The sequence below is a fragment of the Megalops cyprinoides genome, chromosome 19 (genome assembly GCF_013368585.1).
Source record: "Megalops cyprinoides isolate fMegCyp1 chromosome 19, fMegCyp1.pri, whole genome shotgun sequence".
In the NCBI taxonomy this organism is placed as follows: domain Eukaryota; kingdom Metazoa; phylum Chordata; class Actinopteri; order Elopiformes; family Megalopidae; genus Megalops; species Megalops cyprinoides.
Genome location: NC_050601.1, coordinates 1,563,940 through 1,584,114, shown reverse-complemented (window position 1 = coordinate 1,584,114; position 20,175 = coordinate 1,563,940). Strand labels below are relative to the sequence as shown.

At 40.3% G+C, this 20,175-nt stretch overlaps 1 protein-coding gene across 1 annotated transcript; it reads right to left on the bottom strand.

Moving 5' to 3' along the window:
- Window positions 1-3,320: 3,320 nt before the first annotated feature.
- On the bottom strand, window positions 3,321-18,663 carry LOC118794489. The gene is made up of 12 exons (XM_036552751.1): window positions 18,374-18,663; window positions 17,904-17,987; window positions 17,300-17,404; window positions 14,719-14,814; window positions 14,115-14,219; window positions 11,533-11,628; window positions 10,929-11,033; window positions 10,390-10,491; window positions 10,168-10,300; window positions 7,991-8,053; window positions 7,438-7,573; window positions 3,321-3,399 (listed from the first exon to the last, which is right to left on the bottom strand). The coding sequence occupies exons 1-12, from the start codon at window positions 18,596-18,598 to the stop codon at window positions 3,321-3,323; spliced, it is 1,329 nt and encodes a 442-aa protein (XP_036408644.1). The 5' UTR covers window positions 18,599-18,663.
- Window positions 18,664-20,175: the final 1,512 nt, after the last annotated feature.

Genomic DNA, 20,175 nt, shown 5'->3' with positions numbered 1-20,175 from the left:
ACCCCCTTGCTCAGCAGAACTGTGTGTGACGAACTTTACCGAAGAGTTTCTTTCACTCCAGACTCCGCTCCACGTCACCGCCTCTCCAGCTGACTGAGACGGAACGCCGTTCGCTCCAAGCCACGCCTGCTCAACCGCACACTAACCCTGTTCTGTATGTAAAAATAATTCAAATTAATAACTGAATAATCTTAGGAAATGGTGGCTGTGAACATTTATTTTAATATGAATTCGATAATCAAATACGAAGTTCACGTTTAGCTTCAGTTTTTATCATAATCTTAGGCCTATACTCTGCAATGACGAATGGGTATTTAGATTTTTGGTAAATAGACCTATAAATCTAACTCTTCTTTAATATATTGTCATTTACTGCTGTATTTAGTTTAGTATATAGTTAGTATGTAGTTATTTAATACTTTTGGACCACAGCACAAATGTTGGGCAGAAGTGCACATCCTAAAATAATTTATGTACTGACATGAACACACAGTGATTAGTTACCATTTCTTGGAATACGTAACACAGACTACGCTTTGGGACCAATAACCTCTTGAAAAAAAGTCCTTAATCCCTGTGTGTTGGGAATAAATGGAGGACCTTTTATTTGTCCATGGAGTCATTTTTTTCTCTTGCATTGGTAGGTTTTTTTTTTCTCTCTCGCAACAGGGTAAAAAGTTTGGGCTGCAACCGTCACAGAGCACAACGTTTGCCCTGCAGGTCTTGTCACCAGCATTATTCATTTAAATCTGTTGTTTTTCCTTAATGATCTGTGAAACGGTACGACGTTACCTCTGAAATGTAAGTGTGAAGTTTGTGTCGGGTCTGTGAATCAGGCCCCATATGTTATTGTTATTAACAATACGCTATAGCCACAGTTTAACATTTGACCGTGTATGTGCCCATCGCAGATTATCCCCCATTCAGCCCCTGAAATACTCGATGCGTCCAAAGAAGAAAGACAGCAGGGTCGCCATTATCAGACTTTTTAGTATGCACGGTCCAGCAGTCATCCCAACCTGCTGCTTTTCTGATGCCACTCAACACGAAAATAACCCGAAGGGAAAAGGAGATGAAAACGAATCAAATGACAACACAATAAACCATCAATCAGCTTCTATGTGCGTCTACATTAAAACCATTCGGCGATGATAAATCAGCTGCAGAGGTAGTGTTTTTCTGATGAGAACATAACTAGTGTTCTCCTTGTACTAGAAATCTGGGAGGAAACAGGTCGGACAGGAGAAACCGGATCTGCGCAGACAGTTACTTTTGCTATCGAGTTTCGCTGCTCGCGCCACTGTTTTTGTTTTGCTCCTGGCACGCGGCTGCAGAATGCAACGCGGAACTTACCGCGAGCGCCCGCAGCGGTGTAGCGGAGCGTGCCACAACAAGCGCCGTCACCCGTGTGTGTGTGCGTGTGTGTGTGCGTGTGTGTGTGTGTGTGTGTGTGTGAGCGTGTGTGAGTGTGTGTGTGTGTGTGTGTGCGTGTGTGTGTGTGTGTGTGTGCGTGTGTGTGTGTGTGTGTGTGTGTGTGTGAGCGTGTGTGTGTGTGTGTGTGTGTGTGTGTGTGTGTGTGTGTGTGTGTCCCGGGGGAGACGTCTGTTCTTCTTGAGTACTGATACCAGACCAGAGGAGGTCAACCTGTGGCGATGCACGCGTGGCATCCGAGGTTCGCGTGAAGGGAAAACATTATTGAATGGATTAATTCTGCTGGATCCTCTGAGATGCGCAAAGTGATTTGCGACATAGACAAACACGAGAAGTTCTTGACCCAGAAGTATAACACCATGTTAACTGCAAAGTACACACACACACGCGCACACATATCATTTGTAAAATAAAATGGATGTCACATACAAATGTACTCATGTTTGAATAATACAATATGTGACATTTCTGAGAACAGCAAACTATATTTCTGTCTCTGTTGCCGTTAGTTATTTGACAGACAGTAATTTATAACAATTTACGAAGCAGATTATTCACGTTTTAACGTTTTTAAAACATTCTCACTGAGGTACTCTGACAGTGACGCTGGTAAATTTCGGGTCACACTCTGGGGCAGATTGGCCACCCTTTGAATCTTTATTTTGTGTCATGTTCACAGATTTTAAGTTTCTTCATGCAGATTCATTGTCATTGACTAGTCAAAGACCCTAAATGGCATACGCTGAAGGATTCACTCTGGATCATGGGTGCATTTAAGAGCTGGGGTGGTCTGATTTGCCTCTCCTTTACAAACATCTGACACTTTTTAAGAGTCACTTTTTGTGTTGGCAAACGTGAGCTGCCACGCTCATTTGCAGCGTTTTCCCTTTTTAAGCATAAAAGCATTATAAGCATTATATTATTATATTATATTATTTATATGCATTCTCTGTTTACATGCTTCTGTTCCTTCAGGTAACCCCTGCTGACCCCCCTGCCTTCCCCTGTTCCTGTGCCATCACACCTGGGTATCCGCTGGTGCCTTTGCCTTCTTTCCCAGTGATGGCAGAGACATGGGAAAGAGGGGAAACTTGTTTATTGTTACCACTTGTTCCTGCTTATGAGGAAATCTGACATGTTCCTGTTCTTCCTGCTGTGCATCGAGCCTGGCTCATGCTCCTCACCCTGACTTCAGAAGAAATTCTCGCCCCCCCCCCCCCCCCCCCCCCCCGTCTCCCTCTCTCTCTGCAGTTTGAGGGTGGGCGGAGTTTCCTCAGAGCCTTTACCTGTGTGAACAGGACAGGCGGAGATCAAGCCACACAAGTGGGAGCCGAAACCGAAATCGTGACTGATGGCCTCCCTGCAGGCAATTTTAGCGGTAGCGACCCCCCCAGCAGCTCGCCGATGCAGTCGGGCAGCAAGACAGCCATACGCTGAGACAAAGAGACAGACAGACAGTGTTACAGCAATGGAGTGACACACACACTGCAGCTCAGTGCAGGACAGGAGTGACTCAAACACTGCATGCATCTATATGAGTGAAAGATATGCTTATCTATGAGAGCAATCACTATGCATATCTGTCTATGTGAGCAATCACTACATATATCTATATGCATGGATGCTATGTGTATCTGTACGAGCAAACACTATGTAAATATATAAGGTGATAAGAGCTAAGTGGCACAACACAGCTACATCTGAAGCAAAATGAAAGTTGTGCCAAATGAAATGAAATAGTATCAAAACACCAGCACTGGGCTGGCCGCCTTCTCAGGTGGTGACACCGCGAGGCAGGTGCCAATCATATTTGAATAATTCCGTCGCATTTTGAGCACTGCCGGCTAAGGGCAGGCGGTCGTGCAGAGAATGCCTCCCTCCCGCATTCTTCACAGTCCGTGCAATCCTCGGAGGACCTGGATGTTTTGCCTAAACTCCACGAGACCCAGGAAGAGCAGCGGGCTCTGTCTGAAAGTGTGGAGAGAACAGGTGCGGTGTGGTGCAGGGGTCTGAGCCCCTCTGTGGATGTGTGAGGGTCTGATCGCAGAGCTGCACCCCTCCCTTCTCTCTAACCCTAACCCTAACCCTCCTCTCTCTGATGGCTCCAGGGACTGACTGCAATCGACCACTGATCAAAGATCAGTTTGCCCACCCCCCAATCCTAACCCCACAAATCCCACAACTCACACAGCCCCAAACACAAACCCAGAGATATACACACACATAGCATGAATGCACACACACCTACATGCACACAAAAACACAGAAATACAAGCACACGTCACAAGCGAACACACATGCACACGCACAAACCCAGGAAAAATGCATGCATACAGTCCACACACAAAGAGAAACACATGCACACAGTACACACACACACACACACACACACACACACACACGCATACTTGTCTAAGTGTATACTGGGGACCACCCGTTGGAAGCTGCCTTGTGGGGACACACCTTTCCTGAAGGTTTAGGAACAAAACAACCTTGTAGAGATGCTACATCTAAGATTATAAAAACAGTAGTCACTTCAAATTTGTAAAAAAATGTAAAATAAGCAATGTGACATTTTACAGCCTTGTGGGGTCCTTTTCTGGTACAGGTGTAATGTGAGGACTAATATTCACACACATATTTTTCAGGTTTTGATTATATTGTAGGTACAGGTACAACGTAAGGACTCGTAAACACACACACATATTTTTCAGGTTTTGATTATATTGTAGGTACAGGAACAACGTAAGGACTCGTAAACACACACACATATTTTTCAGGTTTTGATTATATTGTACGTACAGGTACAACGTAAGGACTCGTAAACACACACACACATTTTTCAGGTTTGTTTATATTGTAAGGACATGCTTACTACGTGGGGACAAATTTAGAACAACAAATTGGTATAAATTAAATTTAGTTTAATTGAATTTTTAAACACTGTATGGATGCACACCATTGTACAAATTCATCAGCAGCCCAAGTCGTCAACACATGCTGTATTTACCAAAATAAGGTAGGTGTAGACTTTCAGCAAGCTCGTTCAAAGGTTCTGCATGACATTTTGACAATGAGTAGTTCCACAAATTTAAAAGAACACTTAAAGAAATACTGTAATAACAGCTGAAAAAAAAATTGCAGTGATCCGGTTCTTTATGAAAAACTGAGAACCAGTCTGTCTCTGTACATTGATCCACAGTTGATCAAATAAAGAGTGAATGAGTTATTCTTTTTTTAATCAAAATGAGGTAGTTGTCTGAATGAGCATGCCAAGCCTACACAAAGGTTCTGCATGACATTTTGAAAATTAGTAATTCAACAAATTTAACAGAACAACATTTAAAGAAATACTGTAATAACAGTTTAAAGTTTCCTCTTTAGAGCAGCGATCCGGTTCTTTACAAAAAACTTAACCGAGAACCAGTCTCTGTCTCTCAGAGCATGGGGCTCCACACAGATGCACGCCTCACAGTCCCACTTTCCTGGCACTTTTTGAGTTCTAATGAACTTTCCCAGGTGTTTTTCAACTGCTTTAACCTCAGTGTCTTCCCATTTTTTCTTTTTCACCGCCTTTCGTCCTAAATGTATATAAATATTTGAGGGAAAACAAACAAAAAAGACTATTACTTTTTACAGTTAAGCTGGATTTGCAAAGAAAGGTTCATATGCTTGACAATATATAAAAGACAGACTATGCATCACTATAATGCTCCCATGAAGTTTTTTTTTTTTTTTTTTTTAAACTTTCACCACCAAGATTAACGTTTTGATCCCAAAGGATATTATAAAGAAAAACATCTCTGCTAAGCAGGTAAGCGGTCATCAGCAGGATGAGGCCAACAAAATAAAAGGTCATGCGATTCACACAATAATGGTGTAGAACTAATCAGTGGGGACACAGAAGACGAATTAATATCAGGTAACGTAAGTGAATCACAGTATGTACAGACAGACAGATTGAACTTCACTTAACCCTTAGAACCAGATTGACTAAAACTACTCAGGGGAGGGGGGGCTTATGCACACACTAGCAAGAAGGTTATTCATAATGTTATGCAAAGATATACCCCTTTTTTGTAATGTGAATGTATAATGTCCAACAGCTGCACTGTAGAAAGTCTAACTGTGGTCATTAAAGTTCCCAATGGCATTTATTGAAAGTATTAACCCAGGTTTCCTGGCCCAAACTGGCACTCTACATTTAGCCACCTGACCATACACAAACATTTGATTGGCCACACAATCCCTTCCTTCCCTGCCCACTTTGATGTCCCAGGCAAATGAGAATTTGGTCCTCGGCTGACTTATCTGGTTATATTAGGCCATTGCAGAAAGAATGGCAAACCATATGGCAACAGCCAAAACATACAGATCAGATCGCATCAGTAGAACTTTCCACAACTCCAGCAAACGCTGATTAAATATGTCAAACTCAAAAATATTAACCCACAGACACCAAACAAGAGACGGCCGGCGCACTGATGCAACACCGCTTGTTGTTGGTGTTTGTATGGGCAGTGTGTGAGGAGCTCAATAAGCACTGCATATTCTAGTATGCCTGGAAGCACGTACTACCAAGTAGATGTAGCATACATCATAGTAGAGATGAGTAGTATACAATTATGCAGAATGGAACAGTTACCTTGCAGGAAGAACACTGGTTAACTAACAAATTCCGGTATCTGTGTTTTGTATGCAACCACTAGCGAAATCTGATGATACCTAAACTAAGACATATTTTTGAATGTATGTTTTAGAAAACATTTTTTCTTCAACAAACTAGAACAATTTCACCTCCTAGAAAATCCAAGGGCATATCAAATTTCTCATGACAGGACCAGGACCATGACCAATGATAATTTTCATTTAGACAAATTAGTTCTGAATAAGAATAGTATATGGCTATGGAAAGATGATAGGGTTAAAAGGGTTAAGTGCCACACATTTAACCACCCTGTAACTGGCAAATCTTACAAAATCAGATGTGTCATCTCCTGCTCTACACCAAACAATCTACATGATCAAATGTGTTTGTGGACAGGCTTACTTTGGAAAAATCATCACCTTTAAAAATAAGCATCTTTATGGGAGCATTATAGCCACCATATACAGTGGGGAAAATAATTATTTGATCCCCTGCCGATTTTGTAAGTTTGCTCACTTAAAGAAATGAACGTTCTCTAATTTGTACGGTAGGTTCATATTAATGGAGAGAGACAGAATATCAACCAAAAAGCCAGAAAAAAAACACATTACATAAAAGTTACAAATTGATTTACATGTCATTGAGTGAAATAAGTATTTGATACCCAAGCAAAACATAACTTAGTACTTGGTGGAGAAACCCTTGTTGGCAAGCACAGCGATAAGACGTTTCTTGTAGTTGGTCACCAGGTTTGGTGATATACTCATCATACTCAGCATTTCTCTTCCTCTAAACACGGCGAGTCGAGTTGATGCCAAAGAGCTCGATTTTGGTCTCATCTGACCACAGCACTTTCTCCCAAGCCTTCTCTGAATCATTTAGATGTTCACTGGCAAACTTCAGACGGGCCTGTACATGTGCCTTCTTGAGCAGGGGGACCTTGCGGGCACTGCAGGATTTCAATCAATTTCAATTTGGTCTTACCCATGGTGGTGGAGAGATTGCAATGGAAGAAATTGATTCTATGGACAGGTGTGTTTTATACACATAAAGAGTTGAGATTAGGAGTAGTTTCTTAAAGTGACAGGACTAATCTGTGCGCCATATGGGCACATAACCAATCTGTGGGAGCCAGAATTCTGGCTGGGTGGTAGGGGATCAAATACTTATTTCACTCGATCAAATGCTAATCAATTTATAACCTTTATATAATGTGTTTTTTCTGGGTTCTTTGTTTATATTATACCTCTGTCCATTAAAATAAACCTACCACAAAAATTAGAGACCGTTCATTTCTTTATAAGTGGGCAAACTTACAAAATCAGCAGGGGATCAAATAATTATTTTCTCCACTGTACACTATATCTTTCATGGTTGATTTTTGTCTGTCTGGCACCTGTGCACAGTAGTTGGAAAAGTGCTTTATCTTTTTACCTTCAGAACTGGAGGACACACTGGTTACAGCTGAGTCTTGCTGTGGTCGGGGTCCACATTCTGCTTTTAACAAAATAAAAACTAACGCTCGTAAACCACAAAAATTAGACATTTAAAGTGAAATATAAAGGAAAAATAAAGCTTTTGTATGCTTGAAAAAATTTAAGATATACCCAGTGGTGAAACAAAAGATGAATTCATGTCAAATAGAACTTCACTTAAGTGCCACATATTTAACCACCATGTAATTGGCAAATCTTACAAAAGTCCGACATATGTCCTACTCTATACCAAACACAATTTATGTGATCAAATGTGTGTGTACAGGTTTACAACGGATAATCATCACCTTTGAAAATAAGCATCTTTATGGGAGCATTATAGCCACCATACACACTATTCTACACCTTTTATGGATGATTTTTGTCTGTCTGGCACCTGCGCACAGAAGTTGAATACATGTGGGTTTTTTTTTACCTTCAGGAAGGGAGGACACATTGATTACGGCTGAGTCTTGCTGTGGTGGGGGTCTGCATTCTGCTTTTAACAAGATAAAAACATTAACATTTTGAAATCACAAAAACAAGACATTTAAAGTGAAATTTTAATTTTGAAGTGTTCAGTCTTTGAATGTAGTTATAGTGTGGGAAACGTTCACCTTCCTCTTCCGCTCGCTCTTCACCTGACTCACCCTCACTTCCTGAACCATAATCATGAACGTGAAGTTTTTCTTTAAAACATAATTAAAATTTGTTAATATTTTAAGTCATCAATCTGCCTCATTACTTTTATTACTGTAATGAAATTTAAATTACCATGAGGATCAATGTCAATATCCTCCAGGTTCTTTCCTTTGAATTCTCCAAGCCTTCCTGTCTCTAGAGCCATCAATATTTTACTTATTTTAGCTAGCTGAAGTGTACCTTCTGGAAGTCGATAGTATTCTCTGTGTACTCTTATATCATGCCCTAAAAAGTCAGCTAACTGATCCAGTTCGGTGTCATTTAAATTAAGAACCTTTGAAAGCGTTGCAACATGTTTGCGAAGCTTTGTCGATGACAATGCTTTGGGATTTTTTGCTCCACATTCCTTTGCAAACACCCGGAGACAGTCAGATCCTCTATAGTGTGACAGTGCATTTGGCCTTGCAAACATGTAGACGTTTTCTGGAGGGACTTCACAAGCTTCCCTTTTTTGTTTGAGAAGCTCCATTCCTTTCTGCATTGCTGGAGTTAAAAGGATTGGGACTTTCCTCCCTCTCTTTCCTCTTATTTCAATTCGAGTGAAGTAATGGCACAGTTGTTTTTCAAGCTCTGAAAGTGCCAAAGCAATATCTTCATGCAGACCCTCCGTCACTTTTGAAACAAATGAAGACAGGAGCATCTTTGAAACTTCACCCTCTCGTCTTCGATTAAAAAGAATGATCTGCGTGAGGAGAACCTTTGCAAGAGCTGTCCAGTTCTTAGAAGACGCCTCTGTTGATAGGCTGAGATAGTGTTGTTCTTGTTTTTTGTCTAAATATAAATGGATCTTTTTCACATCTTCGGTGAAGGGAAGAACCTGAGGGACATTCCATTTTTCCTCTCGCAGAGTTTTGAGTGCATTTGCTGATACAAGTTCACTCCACCTTGATTGGTACATCTCTTTGAAGTTGCGTGTTTTTTCTGCCTTCCCACTGTCACCATCAATCATTGCCTGAAATGCCACTAGGCTGGCAATCTTCTGTAAACTATGGCCAAGCTTCATTGCAAGGGATGGAGTCTGGAATGTGCATTTATCCTCATCATAACCACTAACCATCTTAACAGCAGTTACAATGTGCATGAAGTTTGATGGGTCAATAAAATCTTCCATTTTGCACAATGGAGTATGTTTCCTGGCTTGGAGCAGCAATCTTCCAACTTCTCTCAGTTTCTGACGGATATACTCATGTTTGCTAGTATCTGAGCCCACCTTATTGTAAAAATGCTCTCCCAACTTCATAATGTAAGTGTCAGTTTTAATTGCCTGTAGGACCTCATCTTGAGTCATGACACTCAACAGCTTCCACAGTCCAGAGCCAACACCATGAGGCACAGGACCTGAAAAAGCACACATGGACTGTACTCTGTTCCTTCCTGGAGTGGGTGTGGAATTTTTGTGTGGTTTTAGTCTACATCGTTTAATGTGACGCCACAAAAACTTTCTTGAGAAGTAGCCTTGACAACTGCTGCAATGCATGAAGTCTGTGGAATCTGATTTGTTGCGGGGTTTCCTGTACGGAACAAGTTCTCCACTTCCACTGTGCAAAACATTAACATTATGTAAAAAATTTCCTTGGTTTCTGAGACGTTCTAGCTGAATCTTCCTCTCTCTTGACCCTTTTGGAAACAGTAGAGCTTTTGCAACTTCAGGTTGATTGCTATGGACTTGTTCCAGATGCCTGGCTATTTTTAATAAAGACTTACTGCAGAACACACAATACTGTTTCTTATACACTCGATTACCATTTGGTGTTTTAGAAACTGTTGGGACAGAAAGCAATTTGCATTCGTCAGGTACTTCAGATTTTTGGGATTCTTTAGCACTGCTGCTCTCACTGACAAGATCAGGGAAACGGGACTTTTCCATGACTTTGTTAAATCTGTTTTTCTTAAGTGCTTTTTTTTCCTTACGTGATCTCTCATGGGTGCAGGTACTGTCATCTGAACTACTCTCATCTGCAGAGTCGGGTACATATTCATCCTCACTGTTTTCAATGCTACTGATGGAGCGGTCATCACGGACAGCAAGTATGGTCTCATCATGCTATACAAACACAAACAACAAGTATTTAATAACTAATCTGAAATAGAATCAGCAATTATATTATATGAAATTATGAAAATGTAACTTACAATGACACTTTCAGTTCCAAGTAATTTTGGAACGGTAGAACGCACTCTTTCTTCCTTTTCAAAGCTAAGTGAATCAGAGACTGAAATCCTGTTTTCTTGCACCTACAAAAAGTTCCAATCAGTCAGTAAAGAGCAATCCAAGGTAAAATGTCATTCAGTTCACCAAACTGTAGACCATAAATGTAATGAAAAACACTGGTTTCATCATCGTAGCATAGATTTTAACTATACTACAACAAGCTGGGGATGGGGCATTCGATTGTGTCCAAACGAATTTTGAAAATTTTGTGTGCGACTGGGTGCAACAGACAGCACCGATATAAAAGGGGCTAGATTACAAGAGTAAGATACCTGGAGGTGTCTGTAATACTCCACAATACGGCATGGGGACAAACTGATCAAAAAAAAGTGACTCCACCTAAGTGGGGGACACGCTTCCATTTTCAAACTGCAGTTCTTTCCCAGCTCTGCCACAATACCATGTGGGGACTTGTGACACACTATGCAGCAAAAGTGATCGTACAAAACTGACTCCTCACCTGAGTGGTGTGTGCAGATGCCTGCTGTGAAAGGTGTTCAGTACTGTGTGCAATAGACATTTCATCTGTCCGCTCCCAAGACGGAGTGTAGGCTTCCTCCAACACCTTGAAACAGAACACAAGTTACCTTCTGCGCTCAATGGATGCCCTTGGTTTTGACAAGCATGCCAAGAGGAATATGGTTTTCTACAGGACAATTTTGGCATTTTACATCTACAGGGTCATGTTTGAAGTATTGAGAAAACTGCAAAGTCCAACTTCAGCTGGCTTGAAAGAGCCAAGCTATCTCCAGTAACTGCCTGTCTCTAATAAGCACCTGGTGCATTTGGTTGTTGAAGTAAATAAGCACTTAGGCGATTACTGGAAGTTTTACGGTAGATTAAATGAAAGACAAATTGAGTGGTAGATTGGGAGCAATAGTTTGATCAACAAACAAAAGAATGGTCTGTCTTCAGATCTGTCAGAGGGATAGACAACTGGTAGACGGTGTAGCAGACAAAGACAACAACGATGACAAAAAGCAGCAAGTTGCCTTTTAAACCAATTAAATTAACCAGAACACCATTAACACATGGAGTCCAAGTAAAAATTAAGAGCAGCTTACCATCACAGACTCAGCGTCCAAAAGCAGCGCAGGAGTAGAGGCTCTGCTTGGTCTTCCCTCTGAGCTTTCACTGCTGACTCCACTGCTTTTCTGCACCTAAAACAAGGTAAACAGCAGTCATTGTACAACCTAAAATTAAAATGCTTACCATCTATGGAGAAGTTTGTAAGTTTACAATGAACAGTACATGGAAGATACCCTGATTCTTTTTAAAAGCAATGGGAAATTTAAAACGTATGCGCTTTCACTACTATACCAACTTTGGCTGGCTTGAAAGAGTCAAGCTATCGATTGTATTAGAACATAACATATGATGACGAGAACAGGCCATTCGGCCCAACTAGGCTCGCCATTTCTTAATTAAAGAGTATCCAAAACTGCATCAAGTCTAGACTTGAACACAGCAAGGGTCTCTGCCTCAACTACATGACCTGGCAACCTATTCCATGTATTGATAAACTTTGTGTAAAATAATATTTCCTTATATCAGTGCAGAACTTACTCTCAACTAGTTTCCATTTATGTCCTCTTGTTTTACAGAGTGAACTCACCCTATCTATTATAGTTAACCTTATTGATTCCTTTTATAAATTTAAATACCTCAATTAAATCACCCCTAAGCCTCCTCTCGCTTAGTCTAAATAGGTTCAGTAACTTGGAGTCTTTCCTCGTAGCTTTTATATTTCATGCCAGGAACTAATTTAGTTGCCCTTCTTTGAACCTTTTCTAGAGCTTCGATATCTTTATAGTGCGGTGCCCAGAACTGCACACAGTATTCCAGGTGCGGTCTGACTAAGGCATTGTATAATTTCAATATAACCTCTTTAGATTTATACTCAATACTTTTGGCTATATATCCCAGCATCCTGTTGGCCTTTTTTACTGCTACAGCACGCTGCCTAGATCCTGTTAAGCTTGGGTCAACCATTACTCCCACGTCCTTTTCAAATTGAGCACATTCTAGTTTTTTTTCCACCCATGAAGTAGTCTTGTCTAAGGTTCTCATTTCCCACATGCAAGACTTTACATTTATCTAAATTGAATGTCACCTGCCAGGTATCTGCCCACTTTTGGATGCTGTTTAGGTCTTCCTGTATTACCTTAGTTGATTCTGTACTGTTGGCTAGACCCCCTAGTTTTGTGTCATCTGCAAATTTTACTATTTTACTACTAAACTCTGCTATTTCTTATATACATAAATGATCTTGATGCAAAGGCCCCAACACCGATCCCTGCGGGACTCCACTTCGTACAGGACCCTGCTCTGATACAATTCCTCCCACAGTTACAGTCTGCTTTCTATTAGACAACCAACTTCGAACCCACTCAGTGATAGCTCCTGTAATTCCTGCAGATTTCATTTTCAATATGAGTCTCTCGTGCGGAACTTTGTCAAATGCCTTTTCAAAGTCCAAATAGATAGTATCATAAGCTTGGTTTGAGTCCAGACATGCTGTAGCTTCCTCAAAGAAGTCCAGGAGGTTTGTTAAGCACGACCTCCCTCTGCGAAAACCATGTTGGCTATCATTTAGAATACCATTTCGTTCCAGGAATAATTCCAAATTATCCCTAATGATGGATTCCAGTATTTTCATGCGATACCAGTTAAGATGACAGGCCTATAATTCCCTGGTTCAGTCCGGTCTCCCTTCTTGTAGATTGGAAACATGGCAGTGTAGTACCTGTCATCTGGTATTTCTCCAGTTTTAAGGGATTGCTTAAAAATAACTGTCAGAGGCTTGTAAACCACCTCTGCTAGTTCTCTGAGAACTCTTGGATATATTCAATCAGGGCCTGCTGCCTTATTTGTTTTAAGTTTTTGAAGTTTATCTAGTACTTCTGCATCATTTAAATCAATTTCCTCTATAAGTCTCTGAGAACTGACTGCACCTGAAGGCATATGCAAAAACACTTCACTAGTGAAGCTCTCCACAAAGTAACTGTTTAGTGTATCAGCAATAGCTTTGTTATCGTAAACCATAACCCCATCCTTATTTTTTATACCTCTTATTTCATCCTTAACTATCCTTTTTTGACCATAATATTGAAAAAAATGTTTAGAGTTGCTCTTTGCATCTAGTGCAATCTGTCTTTCAAAACACCTTTTAGCTTCCCTTATTTTTTTTAACTTGAGCTCACATATTACTGTATTCAATCTTATTACTATCTGAGCTCTCCAACTTGTATTTTCTAAATAATTTCCTTTTTTGTTTCAAACCGTTCCGTAGCGACATTCATCCACTGTGGTTGCTTCTTTTTCAGCTTTCCTTTTCTCACTTGCGGAATGAATTTACGCTGTACATCCAGAATAATCTTGAAAGAGTCAAGCTATCGATTGTATTAACCCTACCAGCAACAATACACACAGGAAGAGCGTGTGATTAAACATTTCATGTCAGAAACATTGTGGGGACAGAGTGGGGGGAGGGGAACCCTTTAACTCTTCTGGACACTGGTCAAGACATTGTGGGGACACGCTTCCATTCTCAAACTGCAGTTCTTTCCCAGCTCTGCCACAATACCATGTGGGGACTTGTGACACACTATGCAGCAAAAGTGATCGTACAAAACTGACTCCTCACCTGAGTGGTGTGTGCAGATGCCTGCTGTGAAAGGTGTTCAGTACTGTGTGCAATAGACATTTCATCTGTCCGCTCCCAAGACGGAGTGTAGGCTTCCTCCAACACCTTGAAACAGAACACAAGTTACCTTCTGCGCTCAATGGATGCCCTTGGTTTTGACAAGCATGCCAAGAGGAATATGGTTTTCTACAGGACAATTTTGGCATTTTACATCTACAGGGTCATGTTTGAAGTATTGAGAAAACTGCAAAGTCCAACTTCAGCTGGCTTGAAAGAGCCAAGCTATCTCCAGTAACTGCCTGTCTCTAATAAGCACCTGGTGCATTTGGTTGTTGAAGTAAATAAGCACTTAGGCGATTACTGGAAGTTTTACGGTAGATTAAATGAAAGACAAATTGAGTGGTAGATTGGGAGCAATAGTTTGATCAACAAACAAAAGAATGGTCTGTCTTCAGATCTGTCAGAGGGATAGACAACTGGTAGACGGTGTAGCAGACAAAGACAACAACGATGACAAAAAGCAGCAAGTTGCCTTTTAAACCAATTAAATTAACCAGAACACCATTAACACATGGAGTCCAAGTAAAAATTAAGAGCAGCTTACCATCACAGACTCAGCGTCCAAAAGCAGCGCAGGAGTAGAGGCTCTGCTTGGTCTTCCCTCTGAGCTTTCACTGCTGACTCCACTGCTTTTCTGCACCTAAAACAAGGTAAACAGCAGTCATTGTACAACCTAAAATTAAAATGCTTACCATCTATGGAGAAGTTTGTAAGTTTACAATGAACAGTACATGGAAGATACCCTGATTCTTTTTAAAAGCAATGGGAAATTTAAAACGTATGCGCTTTCACTACTATACCAACTTTGGCTGGCTTGAAAGAGTCAAGCTATCGATTGTATTAGAACATAACATATGATGACGAGAACAGGCCATTCGGCCCAACTAGGCTCGCCATTTCTTAATTAAAGAGTATCCAAAACTGCATCAAGTCTAGACTTGAACACAGCAAGGGTCTCTGCCTCAACTACATGACCTGGCAACCTATTCCATGTATTGATAAACTTTGTGTAAAATAATATTTCCTTATATCAGTGCAGAACTTACTCTCAACTAGTTTCCATTTATGTCCTCTTGTTTTACAGAGTGAACTCACCCTATCTATTATAGTTAACCTTATTGATTCCTTTTATAAATTTAAATACCTCAATTAAATCACCCCTAAGCCTCCTCTCGCTTAGTCTAAATAGGTTCAGTAACTTGGAGTCTTTCCTCGTAGCTTTTATATTTCATGCCAGGAACTAATTTAGTTGCCCTTCTTTGAACCTTTTCTAGAGCTTCGATATCTTTATAGTGCGGTGCCCAGAACTGCACACAGTATTCCAGGTGCGGTCTGACTAAGGCATTGTATAATTTCAATATAACCTCTTTAGATTTATACTCAATACTTTTGGCTATATATCCCAGCATCCTGTTGGCCTTTTTTACTGCTACAGCACGCTGCCTAGATCCTGTTAAGCTTGGGTCAACCATTACTCCCACGTCCTTTTCAAATTGAGCACATTCTAGTTTTTTTCCACCCATGAAGTAGTCTTGTCTAAGGTTCTCATTTCCCACATGCAAGACTTTACATTTATCTAAATTGAATGTCACCTGCCAGGTATCTGCCCACTTTTGGATGCTGTTTAGGTCTTCCTGTATTACCTTAGTTGATTCTGTACTGTTGGCTAGACCCCCTAGTTTTGTGTCATCTGCAAATTTTACTATTTTACTACTAAACTCTGCTATTTCTTATATACATAAATGATCTTGATGCAAAGGCCCCAACACCGATCCCTGCGGGACTCCACTTCGTACAGGACCCTGCTCTGATACAATTCCTCCCACAGTTACAGTCTGCTTTCTATTAGACAACCAACTTCGAACCCACTCAGTGATAGCTCCTGTAATTCCTGCAGATTTCATTTTCAATATGAGTCTCTCGTGCGGAACTTTGTCAAATGCCTTTTCAAAGTCCAAATAGATAGTATCATAAGCTTGGTTTGAGTCCAGACATGCTGTAGCTTCCTCAAAGAAGTCCAGGAGGTTTGTTAAGCACGACCTCCCTCTGCGAAAACCATGTTGGCTATCATTTAGAATACCATTTCGTTCCAGGAATAATTCCAAATTATCCCTAATGATGGATTCCAGTATTTTCATGCGATACCAGTTAAGATGACAGGCCTATAATTCCCTGGTTCAGTCCGGTCTCCCTTCTTGTAGATTGGAAACATGGCAGTGTAGTACCTGTCATCTGGTATTTCTCCAGTTTTAAGGGATTGCTTAAAAATAACTGTCAGAGGCTTGTAAACCACCTCTGCTAGTTCTCTGAGAACTCTTGGATATATTCAATCAGGGCCTGCTGCCTTATTTGTTTTAAGTTTTTGAAGTTTATCTAGTACTTCTGCATCATTTAAATCAATTTCCTCTATAAGTCTCTGAGAACTGACTGCACCTGAAGGCATATGCAAAAACACTTCACTAGTGAAGCTCTCCACAAAGTAACTGTTTAGTGTATCAGCAATAGCTTTGTTATCGTAAACCATAACCCCATCCTTATTTTTTATACCTCTTATTTCATCCTTAACTATCCTTTTTTGACCATAATATTGAAAAAAATGTTTAGAGTTGCTCTTTGCATCTAGTGCAATCTGTCTTTCAAAACACCTTTTAGCTTCCCTTATTTTTTTTAACTTGAGCTCACATATTACTGTATTCAATCTTATTACTATCTGAGCTCTCCAACTTGTATTTTCTAAATAATTTCCTTTTTTGTTTCAAACCGTTCCGTAGCGACATTCATCCACTGTGGTTGCTTCTTTTTCAGCTTTCCTTTTCTCACTTGCGGAATGAATTTACGCTGTACATCCAGAATAATCTTGAAAGAGTCAAGCTATCGATTGTATTAACCCTACCAGCAACAATACACACAGGAAGAGCGTGTGATTAAACATTTCATGTCAGAAACATTGTGGGGACAGAGTGGGGGGAGGGGAACCCTTTAACTCTTCTGGACACTGGTCAAGACATTGTGGGGACACGCTTCCATTCTCAAACTGCAGTTCTTTCCCAGCTCTGCCACAATACCATGTGGGGACTTGTGACACACTGTGCAGCAAAAGTGATCGTACAAAACTGACTCCTCACCTGAGTGGTGTGTGCAGATGCCTGCTGTGAAAGGTGTTCAGTACTGTGTGCAATAGACATTTCATCTGTCCGCTCCCAAGACGGAGTGTAGGCTTCCTCCAACACCTTGAAACAGAACACAAGTTACCTTCTGCGCTCAATGGATGCCCTTGGTTTTGACAAGCATGCCAAGAGGAATATGGTTTTCTACAGGACAATTTTGGCATTTTACATCTACAGGGTCATGTTTGAAGTATTGAGAAAACTGCAAAGTCCAACTTCAGCTGGCTTGAAAGAGCCAAGCTATCTCCAGTAACTGCCTGTCTCTAATAAGCACCTGGTGCATTTGGTTGTTGAAGTAAATAAGCACTTAGGCGATTACTGGAAGTTTTACGGTAGATTAAATGAAAGACAAATTGAGTGGTAGATTGGGAGCAATAGTTTGATCAACAAACAAAAGAATGGTCTGTCTTCAGATCTGTCAGAGGGATAGACAACTGGTAGACGGTGTAGCAGACAAAGACAACAACGATGACAAAAAGCAGCAAGTTGCCTTTTAAACCAATTAAATTAACCAGAACACCATTAACACATGGAGTCCAAGTAAAAATTAAGAGCAGCTTACCATCACAGACTCAGCGTCCAACAGCAGCGCAGGAGTAGAACCTCCGCCTGCTCTTCCCTCTGAGCTTTTGCTGCTCTTATGCACCTAAAAGAAGAGTATCTTGTGAGGATTTAAAAATTTCACATCAGATACCATGAGGACTTGACTCCGTGCTTGACACTGCAGGGATATTTATGATAGATCTTTTCTTCACAGGGTCTCCCAAATACTGGTCCAGGTCAAATTACTTAATTTTAAAAAAATCTTTGAATAGCCTGTACTTGTAGAACTGCAAAAGTTTGGATTTGGATCACTCCTAATTTTCTAGTACTTAGTACCCATTTCCTACTGAGCCCCTTCATGAATACAGATCATAATGTAACATCCACTCTGACACCATCATTCACATTGCTCAAATATTTGTCACAAATTTTGATCTTCTCACAGTCATTGCTAGAGGGGTTATTTCTATGGTGAAATATCATTCTAACCTCATTCCTCCAAGGCCAGTCACCATTTCCATAATTATATGTGACCTCTTCTCCAGGTGGTATGTCTCTGACCGCAAAGAGGCATAAATGGGGCTTTCCTTCCACCATCACTCGTTTCATTTTGCAGTTTGGGTTGATATGATCATCATTAACAAGTCTTCCCATTGAGTCATCCTCTCTCGCTGCATCAATGCTGTATTTTTGCAAACAGATGAAAAAATGCATTAACAAGAGTGAACTGAAGTAAAGAGGGCAATAAATTGTTAATTGCTTTAAAGTAATTACTAATACTAAATCATTAATTCAGTGTTTGAGACTTTAGGATGCTATATGTTATATACATAAAATATACGCAACTCACCAACACGCTAGACCAAATCATTAAATTAATGCATTCGCCTTACCTTTTAAATTAGCCCTTTAACTCTGGTTCACGGCACTGACGTAAATTACTTGTAACAAACACAAAGCATAGGTGGAATATTTTCGGGGAAAACCTCCTCGCCTTTCATAATGTTACACGTCTCCACTGTGCTTGTTGAGGTAGTGCTTATACTTTGCATACGATTCTAGCTGTAAATCTAGGTATCCTTGCCGTATTTCAGCATAACCCCAAATTAACGAGATTATCATGTCTTTCAATTACCACCATCCCATCTGTGATCTAGAATAAATAGATTATACCTTCGCTTTTGTTATTTTAATAAGCACCGTTTCTGTAATTTAATACTAGCCATCTGATAAACGATCAGAAATCATCCGTAGCTTGCTAAAACGAACCTCGCATTAACTATCTTAGATTCGTTTTCACTTAAAACATTCTTTAATAAACTTCCTCGATTAACGTTAGCTAGCGAGTACCTTTAATAACTTGCAAAAATAAAACGTACAGCTACAGTTGTTAATCATTTGCTATTAGCTGTGCAACGTTACCGTTTTGCAGTAACGTTAGAAAACTGGACTTGGTCTGATCGATTAGTAAGATTAGGCGCTGTAGTAGTCTATTTATCCAACTTAAGTTAATAATGCCTAAGCAACTAAATTAGATAAACGTGAGATAACATTAGATAGCTATTTTGTTAGCGTTAACTAAATAGGCTAACACGGCAATCTTGCTTATCAGGTCAAGTTCAGTTGGCTACAGCAAAACTGCACACAGCTAGTTATGAACTGTAAGATTAACAAATACTGTATACACCTGTATACAGCTGCTACCTAGGTAACGAGTTCATTTCAAGATGTCTACAGTAAAGACGAAGCTAAGATAGCAACTTACCTTGAGAAGTCTTTCAGCAAGTTACGAACAATTGCTCGTTTATCCGCTGGCAAACATTACAGAAACAGTGCCTACTAAATAGTCGATTATACAGCCGAGAGCTGTATAAAAGCTTAAAAAAAAATAGCTCAAGTTCGAATTGTTAGACACTTGCATACTTAACGTTAGCTACCAATATAGCGATCGATCGGTATTAGATGTTAACATGGTGCTAGCTATGCAATTAACATTAGGTGTACTGCCATTTTCTTTAGCTAGCTAACCAGCTAGTTTAGGTTGCTTATAGCTAGCTAACGTTAGCTCGGCAGGACAGCACGCTACCTAACATACATGAGAACGAACTTCGAACATAAGAAAACTTGTTTACTGACCTCCATTGCTTTCCGTGCCAGATTAGACCAAACATGAAGACTTGGAGAGCATCGTGGTAAATCCTTTGTCGTCTCTGACTTTCTTCATTGTTGATCAGATCTCCTCTGTACTCAACCACGAATTCTCCCTTTTCAAAGGGGGACACAGCAAATAC

Bases quoted from the DNA above. Each gene is read 5' to 3' on its own strand.
- LOC118794489 (XM_036552751.1), bottom strand. From the start codon at position 18,598: ATGCATTTTTTCATCTGTTTGCAAAAATACAGCATTGATGCAGCGAGA. The intron at 17,988-18,373 runs GTTAGAATGATA...CTCTTCTTTTAG, and splicing joins ACTGGCCTTGGAGGAATGAG to GTGCATAAGAGCAGCAAAAG. The intron at 14,815-17,299 runs GTGAGGAGTCAG...ACCTTGTTTTAG, and splicing joins CATCTGCACACACCACTCAG to GTGCAGAAAAGCAGTGGAGT.